The sequence below is a fragment of the Rousettus aegyptiacus genome, unplaced genomic scaffold (genome assembly GCF_014176215.1).
Source record: "Rousettus aegyptiacus isolate mRouAeg1 unplaced genomic scaffold, mRouAeg1.p scaffold_m13_p_4, whole genome shotgun sequence".
Classification (NCBI taxonomy): domain Eukaryota; kingdom Metazoa; phylum Chordata; class Mammalia; order Chiroptera; family Pteropodidae; genus Rousettus; species Rousettus aegyptiacus.
Window position 1 is genome coordinate 134551864 of NW_023416307.1, and position 19542 is coordinate 134571405.

Consider the following 19542-nt stretch of genomic DNA (forward strand, 5'->3'; position numbering starts at 1 on the left):
CATTAAGCAAAATGTTAACCAAAAGCAGGTTACCATCTTTATAAACTTTAAAAATGAGCATGTGTTTGTGATTTAAATTTACAGTGTTTCAAGTGACTTTTCAATTGTTCTTTTTCAAATTAGTAAAATATCAAGTATTAACATGCACCTAACTGAGAGGGTCATCTTTGACTCTTCAAAGTTACTTCACATAAGCAGACAAACCCTACCATGTCATACCATACAAACAATTTTAATCGTGTAGTTACAGTCAATAACCACTCCTAATCAGAACATTTCTGCATAAAGAAAATTGTGATACACTTATAAAAACAGCCAGCTGTATCAAAATAGCTGGTGTTTTCATAGCCATAAACTCATAAAAAAGAAATACACCTTTATACAGAAATTTTATACAGATGTAGCTTTAAAATTGATTGTAAACCAAAGGAAGACACATTGCAAACATCAATTATTTTCACATTAATTGCATAATTTTCTAAGGTGATCTATTAGTTTTATTTACCTAAGCTTATTTGCATGATAGTAAAAATTGCATACAACAATAAGAGTGAAGCTTATAGTATGAATTGCTTGGATAACATAGAGCACTTTTTATAGGCAACTGTGTAAAGCACATTTTCTCTATTTAAAACTTTTAAGACACTTTGTTTTACTGCCCATCAAAATACATTTATAAATAGAAAAGAATCAGTATGGTAACAAGAGAAGCAATATTACATTTAACGGAAACTTCCAAAAAATTAATTACAACATGATGCTGCAGGATCTACAAATAAATAATGAGGACTAAATTGTGTTTCACATTTTCTTTTCATTTAAAAAAAATCATGTAACAATGAGAATGAAATAAAATTACAGTGAACTTTTATTTCCAAAATAAAAACAAATTTGAATTACGGCAGTGCCATATAATACAAGGCATTTGTTGGCATATGTCATCTTTAAACTGCATTCCACAGTCTATAGTTCTTTTGTAACATACAATAGAGTAACAAACTCTCTCTCTCTTTTTTTTTCTTTTTAAAATAAGGGGTGAGTGGAGTGTTACAGAAATAATTAAAGGAAGGAAATAATAATCACAGAAGTTATAATGCTTGTTTGAGGCTCCATAATAATAATAATAATTGAAAAAAAAAATCACTGGTATCATGCTTATAGGGTACACACCTCAGTGCGTCCCATGAACAGAAATGTGAATTTTTAATACCAAACAATCCTCGATGCTTCACCTGGGGCTGCCAAGCAGTTTGTAAAACAGAGTAAAACATTTAGTGCAGTCTGTACTATACTTTCTCAACTTTCCTGTTTGTGCAAGTTTCTGAAGATTCATTGGCCAAACCATGAACAACAAAGGTTTTCTGAGCGAATACGGGTGGACTTTTCATTTTGTTAGTAAATACCAGTGGCACTGTTGAATGAAAATAATACTTTTATCTCAGTCTTTCAAGTCAGCGCTAATGTCTGTGTTCCCTTCCACTGCTAGCTCATCTTCTAGCTTCACCGAGAAAAGGGTGTTAGCATTTTTATCTTGGACACTCTCCTCTAAATCCTTAAGCAACTCCTCTTCTTTATATTCGGCCACATCCACCTCTAACCCGGAGTTGTCCTTCAGTTTGCCGTGGTGCTTGAGATAGTACCGCTGGTTCTGAAAGAACTTGATGATGGTGTACTTGGGAAGGTCAAGTTGGGCGGACAGAGTCTGGATGGCCTCTTCGTCTGGGTACAGGCCTACATCTTGGATGAAACTCTGGAGGATCCCCAGGGCCTCCACGGAAATCTTTGTTCGCGGCCGGGTCTTCTGGCGGTTGTCATCCTCGGCCTCGGCAGGCGAGGCCACAGTGGGCTGTCGTGGGGGGAGCCGGGGGCCAGCTGGCTGCTGTGCCTGCGACTGTGGGGGTGGCGGGGCTGGCTGTTGCTGTGGCTGCGGCTGCTGCTGCTGAAAAAGAACAAGCAGACAATCAGAAGCTCTGCGTTCTCCTAGCTGCGCAGGGAGCCGTCTAGAATTAGCAAGCGTGTGGTCAGGAATCCCACACACAGCTTCTTGGATGGGGACAAAGACTCAGGCCCAAAAGGCAGGCCCACTGAATAGCCCATGGCATTAAGGAAAAAACCAAAATGATAAGAACTAAAAAGAGAGGAATGAATAAGGTTTCAGAGGGCTACTAGTCTCCCTTATCAGAGGTCAGTGGACTGTCCCTACCCCTAGATTTTTAGTCTGGCTAACTGGAAGTAAAAACTCAGCACCTTGAAAATGTGAGCCATAAACTTCACCAGAAGGCTATGCATCAAAGGTAAAAACGGCAAAGCAAATTCTGATGTAAATAATTAACAAAGATTTAAAAGGAAGATCCAGAAGGATTTCAAAGGTACTCTAGAAAGGTGAGCTACAGAGCCAGGAAAGCAATGTGTGTTTCGCCCCATCTCATCGGATCATCAAAACATGGAGCAAGAATAGAAAGTTTTACTTAAATTACCTATAAAATGGATACCTCTGCTCTTCTTCAGCATTCTCTCTCATGAGACCAAAGGACTTCTGAGAGTCTCATGTTGGAAAATTTCCTACCAGACAGTTCTTATTTAATACACACACAATTTCTTACCAAATTGCACTAGGCTGACACTGCAAGTTTTTTCTCACTGAAAAATAAAGGTTCAATCCGTCACACAATGGTTAGTGAACTGTTTTGTCTACAGTAGACTTGGGATGTGATTAGGATTTAAATTTAGTGTGTACAGACACTTTTTCATAATTAGTATCTGTATATGTGCTGTAATTTCCATACGCAATTATACATAAAAAATGTGTGACACATGTACGCTCTGTACTGTATACCCACAATTCTTATCAGCAAAGCAAATCAACCTGAGTAAGCAGCAAAACATTAGAATAGCTATACTGTGCCTAAGCATTTCCTTTTATCCCCCTAAGAAGTAATTTTATTAAAAACGATTTACATTTTCAAACAAGTACTATTTTTATTAGTTAATGTGTATCTCTTTTTTGTTGTTTTTGCTAAACAGTGAGTTTTTCAGAATTTCACATAGTTTAATGCTTGATATCCTAAGGAATTCTCTTTTCCAATTTTAATACACACTCAAGGGTATTTTTTTCCTAGTGGATGGATAACCCTATTACTGTTTTCAGCTACATAGATATCTTTTTTCACAGCAATACCCAGCAGTCATGCAGGTGATTCACCAAAGACAGTAGAAATTTAAGACTATGGAAGTCAGTGGCATTTTCCCTTAAAGGGGAAAGCTAAAAACAGTCCCTTAGATTGAACAGAAATAAATTATACAGTTCAAGTTCAATTTCAACATACTTCTTAAATAATCATGGCCCTAAGAGCACCAACAAACTACCTGATCCGAGAGCTTTCCAATCTGCATTCCCCGGGGAGGGCCCTTGGTGAATGAATGGAGACGAGTCCAATGACATGACAAACTAAGCGCAAGGCTGATTCTGCTGCCACAGTGGTCTTCCACCACCACCGCCATGGTTAGTATGTTTTCTGAAAGTCTGAACATCCTGAACAAGGGAGCAGGTCTTTACACCACCCCCTCTCTGTCTCCCTTTCTTGCTGGCAAAGGTAACTTGTGCCCGCTCACCTGAGGAGCAGCACCGAGCCACGGTGCAGGGGTCGGCAGGCCTGGTAAGAAAACGCCTCTAGACTCTCCTTTCCCAAGGGTGGTGGGAGAGGGGCTCTAAAGGAAAGACAAACAGACATGACTCACCCCTAACCTGTGTTCTGTGAGGGTGTAGGGAGGTAGGTACAAGGTGAAGGAAGGACCAAGGACTCAGAAGCACGGTTCCAAGTAGGTTTCCCGCCCCTCCTCCTTTCAGACAGAATCCAGGGTATAAAATTGTGATTCTGCAAAATTCCTCAATAGAAACAGCAGTAATTTCTTTCCTCAGGGATAGTGTAGGTATTAGTTAAAAAAATAGGTGGTGTGTTTTAAATCCTGATTTTAAAAAAATTTTATGCTCTCACACACAAAATGACCCAATTCTCACAAAGACACACTTGCCAAACAAGAGATGTAAAAGGGGGTTCCTGCCACTTTGGGGGTGGGAAAATGAGGGGAGAGGAACACAAAACACATGTCAGAGAAAACGTGTTAATTTTCCTTTTATCCCCCTGAGCAAGATGGCAGTGTGCTGCTATCTCTTGCTAAAAAGCCTGTGTTTAGACTGCTGGGAAGAAGAGAAACACTCGTTTCCCTGCTAAGTTTAAAGCTCTGTTTACTTAGTGCTATACTGAATGGGCCAAGGTAAACGAACCTGAATCTGCTCTGCTGGAACGTGGATGATATGGGGTGGCCTGTCGCCATGGTGATGCACAGCGTTGCTCTCCTGTTCATAGATGGCATCGCGTTCTGGCTGAGGAAGACTGAGGAACCTTCGAATCATGGATAGGTTCTCCCACAGGGTCCTGTTTTCTGGAGAAGGATCTTCTTTCCAGCGTAAGAGCTCACACAACCACCCCTTAGAGACAAGGGAATAACAGGTCAGTTCATGCCTGTGGGTGCTGACAATTTCCATCAGGAGCTTAAAAAGGAAAGGCCCTGTGAAGTTAACTTTTTTCATAAGCTCGAAAAGCTCCAATCTGTGTTAAAAAAAAAAAAATTCTTCTTAAAACCTGTTAAGAGAGAAGAGCTGTGGCTGTCGAGGATGCAGGCTGCTTCTAATAAACGTTCAAATTTGCATCTTAAAGGAGGGCCATATTTTTCACACTGCAAGGGCAAGACATATTTACCACAGACTTTGCAATATGTGAAATAGGAGAAAAGCAAAGTTGAGGACGCTTCGAGTCTTGCCCAACTTTCTTGTCTGATGAGTGGCTGGCCACCTGAGGTCCTGAAAGTATTTAAGAAGAGATACGACAGATTTTTAGAATAATTTTTTTTCTAAAAGTATTTCCTAAGTTTATAATTTTTGTATTAGAAAGGAAACTATGTGTGAGTATCTGTGTATGTGTGTGTGTCAATGTGTGTATCAAAGAGAGAGAAAGGATATGTACAACCGTGTGAGTACAAGCATTGTCCAATGCAAGGCATAATGATCAGAACAGGCAATCAGACAAATTCTTCAAGAAAGAACTTTCCTAAAAGATATCTCAGAGTCTGTTTTTCTGCCCACTGCGGTATACACATATGATTTGTCAGCAATAATTTTAATCGATTTCCTGAGCAAAGAGAGAAGGAAATGTCCAATGAATACCAAAATCTGAACCTCTCTGATGTCTCCTTAGGCCCAGTTTTTGATCCTCAGATTCATCAGGATTTGAGTGGTCCAACAGAGTACACTGTCTAACATTTTCTAATCACCATCTCAAATCTTCATCTTGGCTGCCATGATGGATGCTAAGTAATCGGACGGAGAGGAAGTGGTGGGGGGCAGGTATCTCATCCAGACCCTCTGAACTAGCCAAGGCTATGACCCCCAGCTGCTGTGCTGCCTGCTAAGAGCTTAGAGCCACACCCCAATCTGGAGAAATATTTTGGGACCATCTCACCTAGTGATGCCTGGACAGATACTCTACTTCCTCACTGACCCCCTCACCCAGAGTGGCCAGTAACTGGCTGGTCCAGTGGTACAGAGTCTCTGGTTCCTTGCCTCAAAGTGATAATCACTCTACCCTGACAATTACTCTCTAGAAAGGCCCTCCCATTCTTCCTGCTCCCCTCTTGCCAACAATACAGACTTGACCTGAGACCACATTCATACTGGACCCCTTCTTTCCCATCCTCCCTTGCTCTTTCCAGGTCCTTAACTAAATCATGAGCACCTGATTCCCTATCTTAGGCTCTGCTTTAGGGAACACAACCTAAAACAAAGAGCCTTCCTGAAAATTTAAAGTAAACTAGCTGGATGTGAATGGAGAGAATACAGTTTCTTGATTATCTGATTTTTAGAACTAGCCAAGGAGAAGATTTTGTTTTTTGTTTGTTTCTGTTTTTCCTTTTTGGTTTTGTTTTCAGTGTTACCTTTGGGGTGAGAATGGTATGACTTTCCTCCCCTTCTTCTCAAACGGAACAACTGGAGAGAAAATTCTCCTTCCAACTGCAATATACAGTGGGAAGTAGCAAGGTACATTCTCCCCAAAATGTCCTTTTTGAAAGATTTTAAAAGAAAAGATGAAGGACAGATGAGCTTCCTAAGGCTCACCAGTAACCGGCCAAGGTTACTGTTGCTAAACCTCATGAGATCTACCAATTTTTCTACAAGAGATCTGATTCTCTATTCAAGTCTTTTAATTAAACAAATATGCACATGGGGACGGTCATGCAATCATGCACTCACTGAGTGCCACTGAATGCATTTCAAGGCTAAGAGAGCAGGCAGTAAACTGGAGATTTACCTGAAGGAATATTATCTAAATAAAAAACAATAATTGTGATTACAATGATTACAGTGTTATCAAACATGCTTCTCTTCTAATCATCGCTATTTCATGTTTATGTCCAGGATAATATGATGATATGTCATAATTCAGGTCTATTTATGTGAGTATAATACTAACTACAAAATTGTATTTCAAAGTATTTGAAATATTTGAGACCCACTTGCATGTGGTGCCCTGGAGATGGTTATTTATTTCTTACTGGCAAATATTTGCTATCTAAATTAAGCCATGAAAGTACTTCATATTTTCCTACATCTAAGCTATTTCTTTACACTTTACCTCTAAGTTTTGATGCTGTGAAGGTTTTAGATATATATCTTCCTTTAGGCTTGGGCAGTAACTATGGATAAGATTACTTTCCCCCTCCCCCTTATCGCCATTCGTCAGTTATGGCAAGTGAGAGGCCCCCATGCCTAAACACAGCAAATGCTATAATTTTTTACCTATTAAAAGATGTTAGAAGGTTCGTAAAGAACAGTTGTTTTTTTTACTTAGTCTTTTACTATTGCAATAACTGCTAAACATTGAGCAACTAAGAAATTTTTTTTTAAGAAATAAATGCTTCCAACTAAAAATTGCTAAAAGTTAAATTAAGAACGATTCATGTAAGAAAAGCTTGGAGAGAGCTGAAAATTCTAGTAATTTTCAAATCTGTTAGAAACTTTTTAATGCAGAGATCAGTTAGCACTTGGATATATGTGAAAAAACATGTGGATCACAGATGTTCTTTGGAAAAGAAAATCATTAGTTCTTTTAAAATGGCTAATAATGATAGCTAATTCCTAAACAATCACACTCACACTGGTTTAACAAATATTTCAGGAAAAGAGCCCTGACTCATTCAACAAATATTTTGTTCATATTGTCACTTCTGTCTCTATGCTTATGAGATAGATCCTTATTTTTATTAATTGCCCATGACTAACATAACATTTCCAGTACTTTGCTATTAACCTCTGCCCTTAAATAATACTTCTAATTCCTTATCTAAAAATAATTTGATGAATTATAAGTTTGAAGCATGTCTCTGCTAGCCTTACCAGAGACACGATGATTTTAAGAGACTGAAATCAGATGCTTCTTAGAAAAATATTTAACGGTGCAGCTGGGAACTGTTAGTTCTACAAGGGTATTCCAAAAAAACAGAAAGTGGGTGGGGGGGTGCTTTTCTCAATGTGCGTATCTCTTAAAAAATAATGGAAAACAGATATTTGACACACTAGTTCTTTGTCAGCAGAGAAATAAACTGGCTCATTCCCAATTTACAATAGCAAAAATAAGATTAATTTATCCTAATGCTATTTAAATATCTAGAAATATTGTGAATACCTCAAATCCTATTGATTGAGACTCTATTAATGATGACAGTAATCTGATATATGTTTTGCAGAAAATGACTGAAAAAGCCAAATGCTTTCGAATTTCTCAATATCTTTTTCTAGGTCACTTTTCCATAAGTGATATTATATTGTTAAGAGCACATAAATTTGGGAAGACAATGAATGTGAAACTTGTCAGAATATCTCTAATATTTTACAAATAAAAATAATGATTCCCCTAAATACTGTATGGGCTTTTAAATGATACATTTATAGATTTATATGGTTGATGAGAGATGAACACTTTGTTGCAAAATGTGAACATAATTACATTTTTAAGAGAGGGACTTGAAATATTCTAAAACCATAGGCAGCAGTATGTACCTACTCTATAAATTAAATTCAATCACAACTATTCTGAACGATAGAAAAGACAGGAAACTAGCAGCTTTAAAATAATGAGACTGATCCATTTTCAGAAAACTAAAATGGTACAAGGAACAACCTAAACTTTAAATGTAGTAAATTTGCCAAGCAACATTACACTGCATATAAAGAGGGCAAAATATAAACAGTAGCCACATGTAAATAAATTAGTAAAACTTTCAGGATGTTACTACTTTTCAAACTGACAAAGTTTAATTTGACACCTTCTGTTCTAAACCCTTTGTTTCTATTCAAAATCACGCCTTGAGCTGTTGCTATCAATCACAGCGCTCCCCCTATTACTTAAAAAAACTGGCATGGACCCTGAATAAGCTGAAAATGCCATGCAGATGAATTCTGAGATAATATGTTCAAACCTGTTATATACAACACAAATCCTGTAAAGTTATGTATTGTAAACCTACATTTATTGAGAACTAAAAGTCTTAAATCCATCTGCCACAAAGGAAATACTGTTATGTACTTTATGGTAACCAAGAACCATCTGCAAATGTCTTGCCACCGTAAGCAAGAAAATGGTGCAAAAGATGCGAAACCCAAGACTGCATGAAATAAATAACGTTCTTTCAACTGGTTTTGGTTAGGGATCTATTAAAGAAATGTAAGATCTGGGGGGGGGGGGGGGAGGGAAAAAAAGAAAATGCAGAATGACTGCCAAACCAGCACTGAAAAAAAGCAAAACAAACTCAATGACAACACAATGGCAATTTATTATGGTCCATGAAACACATGACTGTATGCTCATTTTAAAGGAAAAATTAGCAGTTCTAAACTCAACATTCTAATGATGTGCTTTACTGACAGAATCTTGTTGTACCACATTTAAATAAAAATCCTGGCACCTTCATCTCTCAGCTGCTAATTTCCAACCAAATTCAATCTCTGATTTCCACTCCACTCTTTTTTAGACAGTTAATTCTAGTCAATTCACTGTTAACATTTTAACAGATAAGGGGTGTGCAATGATTTTAATAGTCAGGAAAGTAACCTCATTTCATGAATGAATTTACTGTACCTATACGATCCCGCACACATAAAAAGAGAACCCATACGGGGCCGGGTCTGTGACAAGGCTGGAAGCATGTAACACAATTAGTTTTCCAGGGGAATACAGACTTCAGACTTCTCTGAGAAAAAAATTTAGTACAATATACAGATTATGTATATATTACTGTTATATATGTATACATTTTAAACCCGAGCTATAAAAAGGGAAAGAAAATGACAATTCTTGATATAACTAAGAAGGAAAAATACATTTTAAAAAATATAATGGTAATTTGAGTTCTAAAAAGCAAAACATTTTATAGTCTGTTATTTCTCCTCCCTGCCCCCCATCTTTTATGTGTTATTTGCAGGAGTATTTTGTTCCAATCTCTGGGGCATATAGTATAATAATATATATTAAAAGAAATCAAGCTAAATAGGGAGGTATTTGATACAAACATTTTAGTGGAAAGCATGAATTACATTTTAGCAAGTAGTAAGTACAAGGATTAAGTACATAATCCATTAAATAGTACTTCTCACACAAAAATTCAGTATTGTAGACTAAACTACACTAGGCATTTTGAATGAGTACATTTGAACAACTAACTATAAAGCTAGCAATTTATCATTCAGCAAATAATTTTCTACTTTTAAAAGAATCTGTAAGTGTTACTTATGCTAATGAAGACAGTTTTTAATCTGCCCACAAACATGCTAATAGAGGGCAATTTTTTTTTTTTTTTTTTTACAAAGCTGTCCGCATTCAAGGGTAATTTCATATCAATGTTCTAGAAGCTGAGGGTGGGGGGAATGTGTTCTAATTGTCAGAGCTACCGATTCTTTCACCTTTTAGCATAAAGGTTTAAAGATATCACAAAAGATACAAAGGGACTAATAATGTTTTAAACCACTCCTTTAATATTCCAGAAGGGTTCCATTTTCACACTTTGTATGCTTTATATACACTCTGCCTCAAATGTAATATTAAAATATGCTACTTCTTCTGGGGCCCTATGGCAGACACACAAAGCCTAATAGAGGTACAACTCCACTTCTTAGGTCCAAGGCCTGTATGCTGTTTCACACACTAACTTCAAATCTTTTTCGAGAATAGTCATAACACTTTAAACACTGAGAAACAAAACAGTGGCAAAGCAATACTGAAAGCATTTTAAATTATTTACTAGGTTAAAAGGGTGAAATGATACTTTAAATACATCAAATTTCATCGTCTAGGCCATTTTTTGGTGGCAAAGTGGTATTGATCTTTCCAAATGCTTAAAATTAACTATTTTCCAGAAGGTCATTATTTGATTAAAGGCATTAAAGTTGAGGGCAAGAAGCAATGCACTTTTTCTTCTTCCCCATTCAAATCATCATGTAATTTAATAAGAACTATCCCATCATGTCCTGTAATAAAAACGCTTATCTTAAGATATTGTTCTTTACCTAACATATTAACCTTTAAATGTTATGAAGTTCTTTAGGAAAAAAACCTTTGCTAAAGCAGATTATTCCATAACATAACGAGAGGCCACTCCATTAACATTAATAACGATACATCTTCTCCTCTATGGAATTAGTAGGAAATACATTCATCTTTCTCCCAGTTTAATAACATCTACACTGAAGAGGATCTCAGCAGATATGCGAGTAACTTTTCCTGCTAAGTTAACACTGGTCTTATTAAAGAAAACACGGGAAATAAATTTGAACAGAGATGTACTAGTAAATGCATGTTCCATTCTAAAAGTAGCACATTACAACATTTTATTTAAAGATGAGTTTTAAAAAGAAACATATATAAATGAAATACATTAATGTGTGTGTGTATGTGTGTGTATAGTCCCCAAATATATTTATTTTCAAGGTGTATCTTATGAGATTTGCTAAAAAGAAAAAAAAAAAACCAAGGTACGCCTTTAAATTATTACTATTTTTAAACTTCTAACCTGTTTCTGTTTTAAACTCTCCAGACTCTACAGTTTATTTAAGGGACTAAATATCTTAGCCAAAAATCTGTGGGTTTCCATATTGTGGTAATAAGAGGACATAAAATGTCTATCCATAAATTTCTCATTTGTAAAGTTTTGCAATTTTGTCTTTTAAGAGGTTAAACACATCTAGCAGAGTTTCTGCAGGTTTGTCATTACGAAAAAAGAAATGTTTACATAATCTGGGGGGAAGTTCCCATTAAAATTTAGTGAATTTAAAAGAAATATTCAGAATCATTAGTAAATCAAATTTATTTTTCAATTTTGCTTAAAAATTAAGCAAGCCAAAAAAAAAAAAAAGAAAGAAAATCATTTGTTTCCTATGATTTTTATGTTTATTTCTTTTCTCACTTCTCATAGACACTGACTTAGACACATAAATATGGTGTTTTTCTTTTGTTAGGTCCATAACAAGATTATCAGACGGCAATCTGGACAAAGATAAAAATGATTCTCACGTAAAACGGTTGTGAGGTGAGGAGAGCTCACATTTTAAAGAGTATTTTTAGGAGGGAGAGAGACTCTGAGAAGGGGAATAAAAGAGAAGTGAAGATAAAAGTATGAAATTCTAAACAACGTATTAAACTAGCTAGTGAGAAAAGGTAATCTCTTGATTGAAACAGAATTTCAAAAAAAAAAAGCTTAAATTTTATTTTTAAAACATTCACTTTGGAAAATACCTAATTTAAAAGTTTGTTTTTCCCCCATATATTTCAAGTCTACTTTCAAGCTGGCTTCTTTAAACAAAACTAATAAAATTCTGGTTTATATGTCTGATTCTTGAATATAGACTCTACAAAAAATTACTTATGTTTTTTCCCCTCTCAATGTAAGATGTATTTTTGACATTCCATAAATTTCGGTGTTATGATTTGATTCCTGTTTAACATTTATACATTCTGCCTTAAAATCTTACTTAAATTTTTATTCTCTCCTCATTGTTCTTAGCTAGCATCATTAGAAAGCTCAACACCCCAAATTTACTTTCATCAATTTTGGCCTCTGCTTCTATCATAAAGAATCACCTATTTGTTTCTGTTTTGTTCACCAGGGCACCTCTACCATGAATTATGCTCTTAGACACCAAACATTCTTCTTAATTACTTCCCATGGAAAATTATTTTTATTTCTGAACACAAATTTTTAAGTAATCATTCCTTTTCCTCTCTTAATGTAGTGGACAAAGTACACCAACGATGACTTACTTTGAGCTTCAGTGTACAATGAGAGAACGAGGGTTATCAAAACTGTGAATCCTTCAAAAACATGATGTTTAATTTAGCCTGTGGAACTTCTTGATAGGTAAATGTACAGGTTTAACTAAATTTCCTTGAATTCCCTTAGCTATCTTTTGAGATGCCCTCAGAAAAAAGAATGCTAGGATGAAAATCATTGCTGTGGTCGTCTGCTTTTCAACTGCCCAAAGTTATCCTACTGCTCAACAGGACCTTCAAAGGATTCCCATTAGAAAGAGTTCACACTCCCAGAGCTGCACTGAGGGTTCCTCCTGGAACCTCATGTCCTCATTCCTCATTCCACACTCACGCCCTCATTCACTGGACTATTTATTAGCTGTTATCCTACACTTCCCCACATCCTATTCTCCATTTCTCTGTTCTAACAGGAAAGTCCTTTCTCCTTTATTCTGCCCATCCAAATACTAACTCTCCTTCAAGTCATGCTCAACAATCTAAGTACACCAATAAAGGGTTATATCCTGTATAGGCATTTATGTATGTGAACTTGCTTAAATTAACTTTCTGAGCCTTAGTTCATCTACAAAGTGCAGACAATCGTATTAATCTCACAGGATTGGGGCTGGTACAAAAAAAAAAAAATAGAACACATTCAGTATATTTGGGAAGATTTGACATTCAAAAAGACCTATTAGTGCAAGGCAGTATGTGATGGTCAATGATGGGCAGACATCAAGTAGGATCCAAGTGGAGGGAGGGGAAGAGGATGGTCTAGGAAGTCTTTCCCAATGAAGAGTGATATTGGCTTGGCAGTGAAGAATGGGCGCTATTTACGGTGGGAATAATAATGAAAAAAAGTAAGACAATTTAGCAATATGCTAGGAAAAACAGGCTGACCAGTTACTTTTGAATTGACCATGCATACCACTCTTGTTATTCCTGAGAATACAACAATCGCTGTGACCTCATCTCCTCTATATACTGTACTTCTAAGATCTATTTGTTAAGAAAGCCGGGATATTAATTTGAATTCCTATTCTACTACTTACTAGCCTTATAAATTTCATCAAGTTAATCAAGTTCTCTAGACTTTAGTATTCTCCTCTATAAAATGAGGGTAAATTTCCCAACAGTCATAAGGTTTTGAAAATTAAGAGAAAATTCATGCAAGGGGCTTGGTACATAGTAATAGTATGATGAATGCCAGCTTTTATTATTTTTTATTATTGTTATCATTATCACAAAGATAATCCAAAGGAATCTGAATATCTATGGAGTTAATGAAAATAACTCAGTTACAGCATACCAACCTGAACCCAGTATTTTCCTCCCACAAACTAGGTTCTCCTTCTATGTAGTTTAACTCGATTAACAGTGATCACCACCCACCCAGTCACCTGTGCTGAAAGGCTGTTATTTGCAGTATAAATTGGTATAATCTTTCTGAAGGGCAATGTGAAAATGTTGAAGATAGAAATGTCTAGCAATCACCTTTAAAACAAAAGTGACTTTTTTTGATCCAGTGATTCTAATCCTGAGAATTTATCCTAAGGAGATGATCATTAAAGATGTATACAAATATTTAACAATAATAATGTTACATTAGCATAATATGTGATAGCAAAAGTTGACTGTAACTTAAATATACCTCAATAGGGTATTCAAAGGCATGTATAACATACAAATGAATGTAAAACATATACATGCATATACACACATACATATGTATACATGTTTAATTTAGCCTATGGAACTTCCTGATAGGCTAATATACAGGTTTAATTAAGCTTACTTGAATCTCCTTAGCTATCTTTAAGATGTATGTATATACATACATATACATGTGTGTGTGTGTGTTTGTGTGTGTGTGTAAAAAGAACATAAATCAGGCTATCCCTAGTTAACTGGGATTATGGGTATTTTTATATTCTTCCTTATGCTAGTATTTTATGTTTTTCTACAGTGGCTATGCACTGTTTTTTAATTAAAAAAAAATAGTGTGAATTAAAACTTCCTGCCAATTTCACCCCCTTTCTTCAGAACGTCTCTTGAATTTGTTCCTTTTTTTCATTCCTACTGCTCTGGTTCAGGCCCTTGGCATTTCTTCCATGAACTAATACTGATGGGTTTCTTTATTCCAGTCCACCCCCATCTGTGCTGCATTACATTTATCATAAACAAAGATCATCACAAATAACCCTTTGAATGGCATACTCTTCACTTTCCTTCACCCATGGGCCTGGAGCTGCCTTGAGGCTCACACTTCAATGAATGAGTGTAAAATTAAAATTGTAGTGGAAGATTCCTTGCAACACAGTGAAGTGGCAATAAGTTGGGGTGGAGGACAGAGAAAGATATAAAAATGGCACAATCTAGGCCATTTAGTTAGTGGCAAGAAACTATATACCCCTCTGTAATTCCTGAGAGCCTCATGTATGGTAGCAAAATCCTACAACTTATATTCATAATGATGCTGCATTTGAAGAACTAAGATTCAAACTGAGCTCAGCTTACTAGGTTTAAGGAGGCAGAGAAACACTATTAAAGATTTCTATCAAAGGCAAATACATTTGATCATTTAAAGAAACTTAATGGGAAAATTCACTTTTTCCAAATCCCTCAACTCCAATAATTATGTGCTCTTAAATTATGAAGCAAATTTCTTATCATGCTGTATCCTAAAATCACTATTACAATTTTGCAATATTTATTTTTCTATTCAAAATTATGAATCTAAGAAAAAAATGTTACTGAACATCCATATATGCCATGTGCAAAAAAAAAAACCTGTAAAAATATGAATTACAAAATGAGTAATTTTTAGGTGATGATTTATCTAATATAGTGGTTTGTTTGCTTACAAAAATAATTCCCTACCAAGTTATTTTAAACAAATATTTCTGCCATTGCATTTTAATTGATTTATATAAAACTTTTCAACACTGCAGACAGCTCCTAAAATGAGCTATACTCCCCATTATGCATATTTAGGGTCTGGGAATTAAAATTTTAAATCTTCCATCTATGATATTCTAGGAGAGATGACGAAGAATTTTTAAAACTAGGGTAACGCAACTCAGGACTGAAAAAGTCAGGAGACTCATATCCTAAGAGGGACAATCCAGCGGGCGGGTCATTATGAGCTCCCATGTTGCTTAAGGTTTTGCCGATAGAGTAGCACCTAGTTTTGTGGCCCCGAACCACATTATTTTATCCATTATTCAAAGCTACTAATCAGAGGTTGGGTTAAATGAGGGACTCAAATCTTGAGATTCTCTGGAAGGCATTAAAAAAAGATAGCATAAATATTTCCAGAAATATCATGTGGATCCCAGTGACAATGGCCAGGTTATAATTTTACCAATGAAAGGAGATGAGGGAGGCTGCGGCTCTCTGCACAGGCTATCTCAGTTACTCGTCACAAGCACTGAATCTGTTTTCTACTGGGGAAAGCAAGCTCAGAGAGCACCCCGGGGGAAGAGAACAGGACAGGCAGGAGTCTGACCAGACCTCTTTAGGAGGAGCTCAGAGCCCCTACTGCTTTCACCAGGAATCCCTTACAAATGTGCTGGCTTTTGTGAGGGCAAAATTGTGAGCAGTTGAAATTTGCTTCTAAATTGTTCCATCCTTCTACAAATAACTGCTGAGTGCCATCAATGTGCCACCTACTGTGCAGGTTAAGAGGAGATTTGGGGACAGATAGAATAGGGAGTCATTTCCCTATAACCTCTGCTTACATGCTCTGGGAATGAAGGGCACTTGAAAAATAAGCGAAGTAAAAAGTAATAAATAATAGAGATTTCCCAAGTAAACTCAAAAATTCTGCAGCAAATGTGTTTTAAAAATGTAATTTTTTTCTCTCCTCGAAATTTATCTGATCATTGATGTCATCTCTTTTGTGTCATGGACCCTCTGGAAACCTGGTTAAGCCCATGGATGATTTTTCAGATGTTTTTTTTCAGAAAAATGTTTTTATGTGCCTAAAATAAAACACACAATTATGAAGGAAACCAATTATAAAATATGATTATCAAAAATTTGTGATATAGTAATATACGTGCTTCCTTATTAACACACTAAATAAGATCTAGCAACAGATCTAATAACTACTGTAATTTTATAGTGATGAGCAAAAATATTTTGAGATATTGCAATAACTTAATGTGATTTGAAAACATTTCCGGTTTTTATTGGTGATAAATTCATAGGTATTGCTAATACTACTGTGATTTGTTGCCTATATTGATAATTGAAGAAAATGTCAAATTTCAATAATATTAATGAAATGTTTTTTCTTATTCAAGCTCAAAGATTCCTTGGGGGAAGGTGGGATAATAGGGTGCCACCCTACACATATGTTTATGTGTATATGTGTATATATATGCGTATATACATATATATACATATTTCAAATAATTTCCTAGGACTACCTTACATAAGCTCTTCGTAGACTAGAAAACTTTGATATTTATGGATTCATGAAACAAATTTCCTATCTATCTATTATCTATCTATCTATCTATCTATCTATCTATCTATCTATCTATCTATCGCCATTAAAGGACCATGTCTCTTAGCGACAACTTGGAGAAAAAATAGTTATTTACTCATACGGTGGTTCCCACAGAGTGTCCTGAAGAGCCTCAGATTTCTATCAGGGGTGCTGTTAATGAGAAGGCCCCTCAATTCTCAAGCCAATCAAAATGGGAAAGATTTTTATCCTATTTATTATATATTTCAGTTCTGGATGAGATTTCATGCATAAAACAACAGTTTTCCAGCTTAAAATGTTTTGACTGATAATCACACTGGTACATATATACCTCACTATTTTTTCCTGATCCTATTACAAATTCAGAAAAATGGGTTTATGACGTCTGAATAAAGCATCTATATTCTAACTTAGTTAACTCCCTACTATTCAAGTGACTGTAAAGGGTAAACAAGATTAGCAGAGTATCCTCTGAGAAATGTCCATCTGCCCAGAGAGAAACATTAACAAGTTTTCCCAAAGAGACTTGGATTCCCAAACAGAACAGGGTAAGGTATCAGGGCAGACAGAGAATGGAGGCAGAGAAAGGAATGGGATAGTGGCATGGGCATGCCATACAGGGCAGGAAAGGAGGGGGAAGCTATGCAAACCCTAGGAAACTGGCAGAAATCAAATAATGGTCTTTGCTCTCATTATCACTTTTCAAAGAGCACATGGATATAAAGTATTTGCCTTTAGGATTTCAGAGCAGGGCAGAAGGAAGCTAGTCAAATAGAAGATTACAAAAAAAGAAAGTGAGTAGGAAACATGGTGGAGTGGTTGGGAGGTAGAGGTAGAAAATAACTGTTCATATAACCATCTCATAACTTTACGTTACATGTAGCTCAATGCTAAATTTATCCAGAAATATAAATAAAACTTTGTCTAGAAATGAAGCTTTATGGATAAGTCTTTAGTCCTTATGGTTATCCAGGGTCCAAGTTACTTAGTATCTTTAATCAAAATACTAAAATAAAATTATTACCCATTAGGCTGTTACTCTGCCCCCAATCTCTAAACATTCAAGCAAAAATTAATTGCATTCCAGGAAGAAAGACGGCAATTCAAACAGTAACAGCTTGGCATGGAATGAGCTGGGTTTCCTAATAGCATTTGTCTGTCTGTGAATATATATTTTATTTACAGCCTTCACTTCCTTGACCTATTGAAAGTAATTTATTTTCACTTAATCTGCATTTAATTTAAACCACCAAATACTCTTATCAATGAACCAGCTAAGTAGCACCCATGACAAGTAGCACTCCTGTTGGTACCATAAGTAAAATGGGTAAACATTTAAAGGAGACATTTGGGGATGGGCACCCCTTAGCAACCATTAAATGCTACAGGTGCCAGTTTATAAATTTGGGCTTCAAGATAGCCCCTCCAATCAGCTGTTATGCCCTGCTTCTTTTTCCTTGTTTATGCCCTATTTCATTAACCGCTTCCAAACCTGTGATTTCTCATGGAATGAGAATATGTTTTCCTCATTAATGCGCTATTCTTCCCAGAACTTATATATATGAGAAAGAGAGAGAGAGAGAGAGAGAGAGAGAGAGAGAGAGAGAGAGAGAGAAGGTGGACTTTCAAGCTTCAGTTAAAAAAAAAAAGACATGTTTAAGGAGGAAACTCTTCAGCAAACTTTAAGTCATATTGTGTTGGCAACCACTATCCTACCCCATGGTAAGCCAAGCCCATTCCTCAAACAAACTGAGCTCATTTCATCACTATATGGTACTGACTCTGCGAGGTCTCTCTTAATGAGAGAGATCTTCCACTTTTCTAACAGCAAGTCTTAGATGAGATTCTATCAATCTAGAGCTCATTTAACACTATATAGCATGGAGTTCATACATTGATTCCAAATAATCCATTCTCCTCACTATGTGCTATTCATGAATAATCCTTTTTGGCTATAGACCCCAAAATAGAACTTTGGACCCCCGAACAGAGCCCTTCCATTGTTCAGAACCTTGCCTCTGTGACTCATTCTCAGACTCACACACCTGTCAGCAGAAGCTTCAATCAAAATAGCATCCACTTTCACACTTGTGCACCTGTTTCAGCAACCAACTCACAGAACCTGGAACTGCAGGGGACAGGAGACCTAATCTGACTCAACCCATTCACCTTCCTGCAGGGGAAGTTCAAAGCCTGAAAGGTTAAGCAACTTGCCTGGGGCTACATAACATAGGAGCAGTGGAACTGGGCCCACCTCTCTTTGCAATCCTCAGTGTTCTCTGCAAAATGAGTTTTTATGTATAGGTTGTTATATAAGCCATCTGTGTTTGCATATTAACACTCTTTCTATCTGATGTAGATAATCAGAAAGCATGCCCTCTCATTCCTTTTAGCTCAGAATAAAAATGTGAGCTGCACTGTATATGATATTGATGAATTTAACAATGATGATGAAAAATCAGGCAGTGGGTTCAAAAGAAAAGAGCAAAGAATATTAAAAGGAACCAATTCTTCTTCCTGTATATTTTCGTGAGGATTTGAGAGCAATGAAGAACAGTTACTGCAGAATGGCTGAAGAAGGTGAACCGAGATGGGGCCAGATACAGTTTGTAAACTATACTTCTACTGAATGTTCAACTGCGACTTGATAACAGATACATGAAAACTATCCTTTTATTAGACAGGGACTAAGTA

The 19542-nt window shown here is 36.2% G+C and overlaps 1 protein-coding gene across 8 annotated transcripts in view; it reads right to left on the reverse strand.

Annotated features, from left to right (window-relative positions):
- Positions 1-213: 213 nt before the first annotated feature.
- Positions 214-19542, reverse strand: part of SATB1 (SATB homeobox 1) — a 95664-nt gene continuing 76335 nt past the window's right edge. For 4 of the 8 annotated variants that reach the window (XM_016122313.2, XM_036218511.1, XM_016122315.2 and 1 more), the window contains exons 10-12: positions 4286-4489; positions 3613-3708; positions 1439-1939 (exon numbers count right to left, since the gene is read on the reverse strand). In XM_016122313.2, the coding sequence (XP_015977799.1) occupies positions 1439-1939; positions 3613-3708; positions 4286-4489 (801 nt within the window). Of the gene's footprint in view, positions 1940-3612; positions 3709-4285; positions 4490-19542 lie in introns of all 8 variants that reach the window. The other 4 variants (XM_036218512.1, XM_016122312.2, XM_016122319.2 and 1 more) reach the window with 4 other exon arrangements.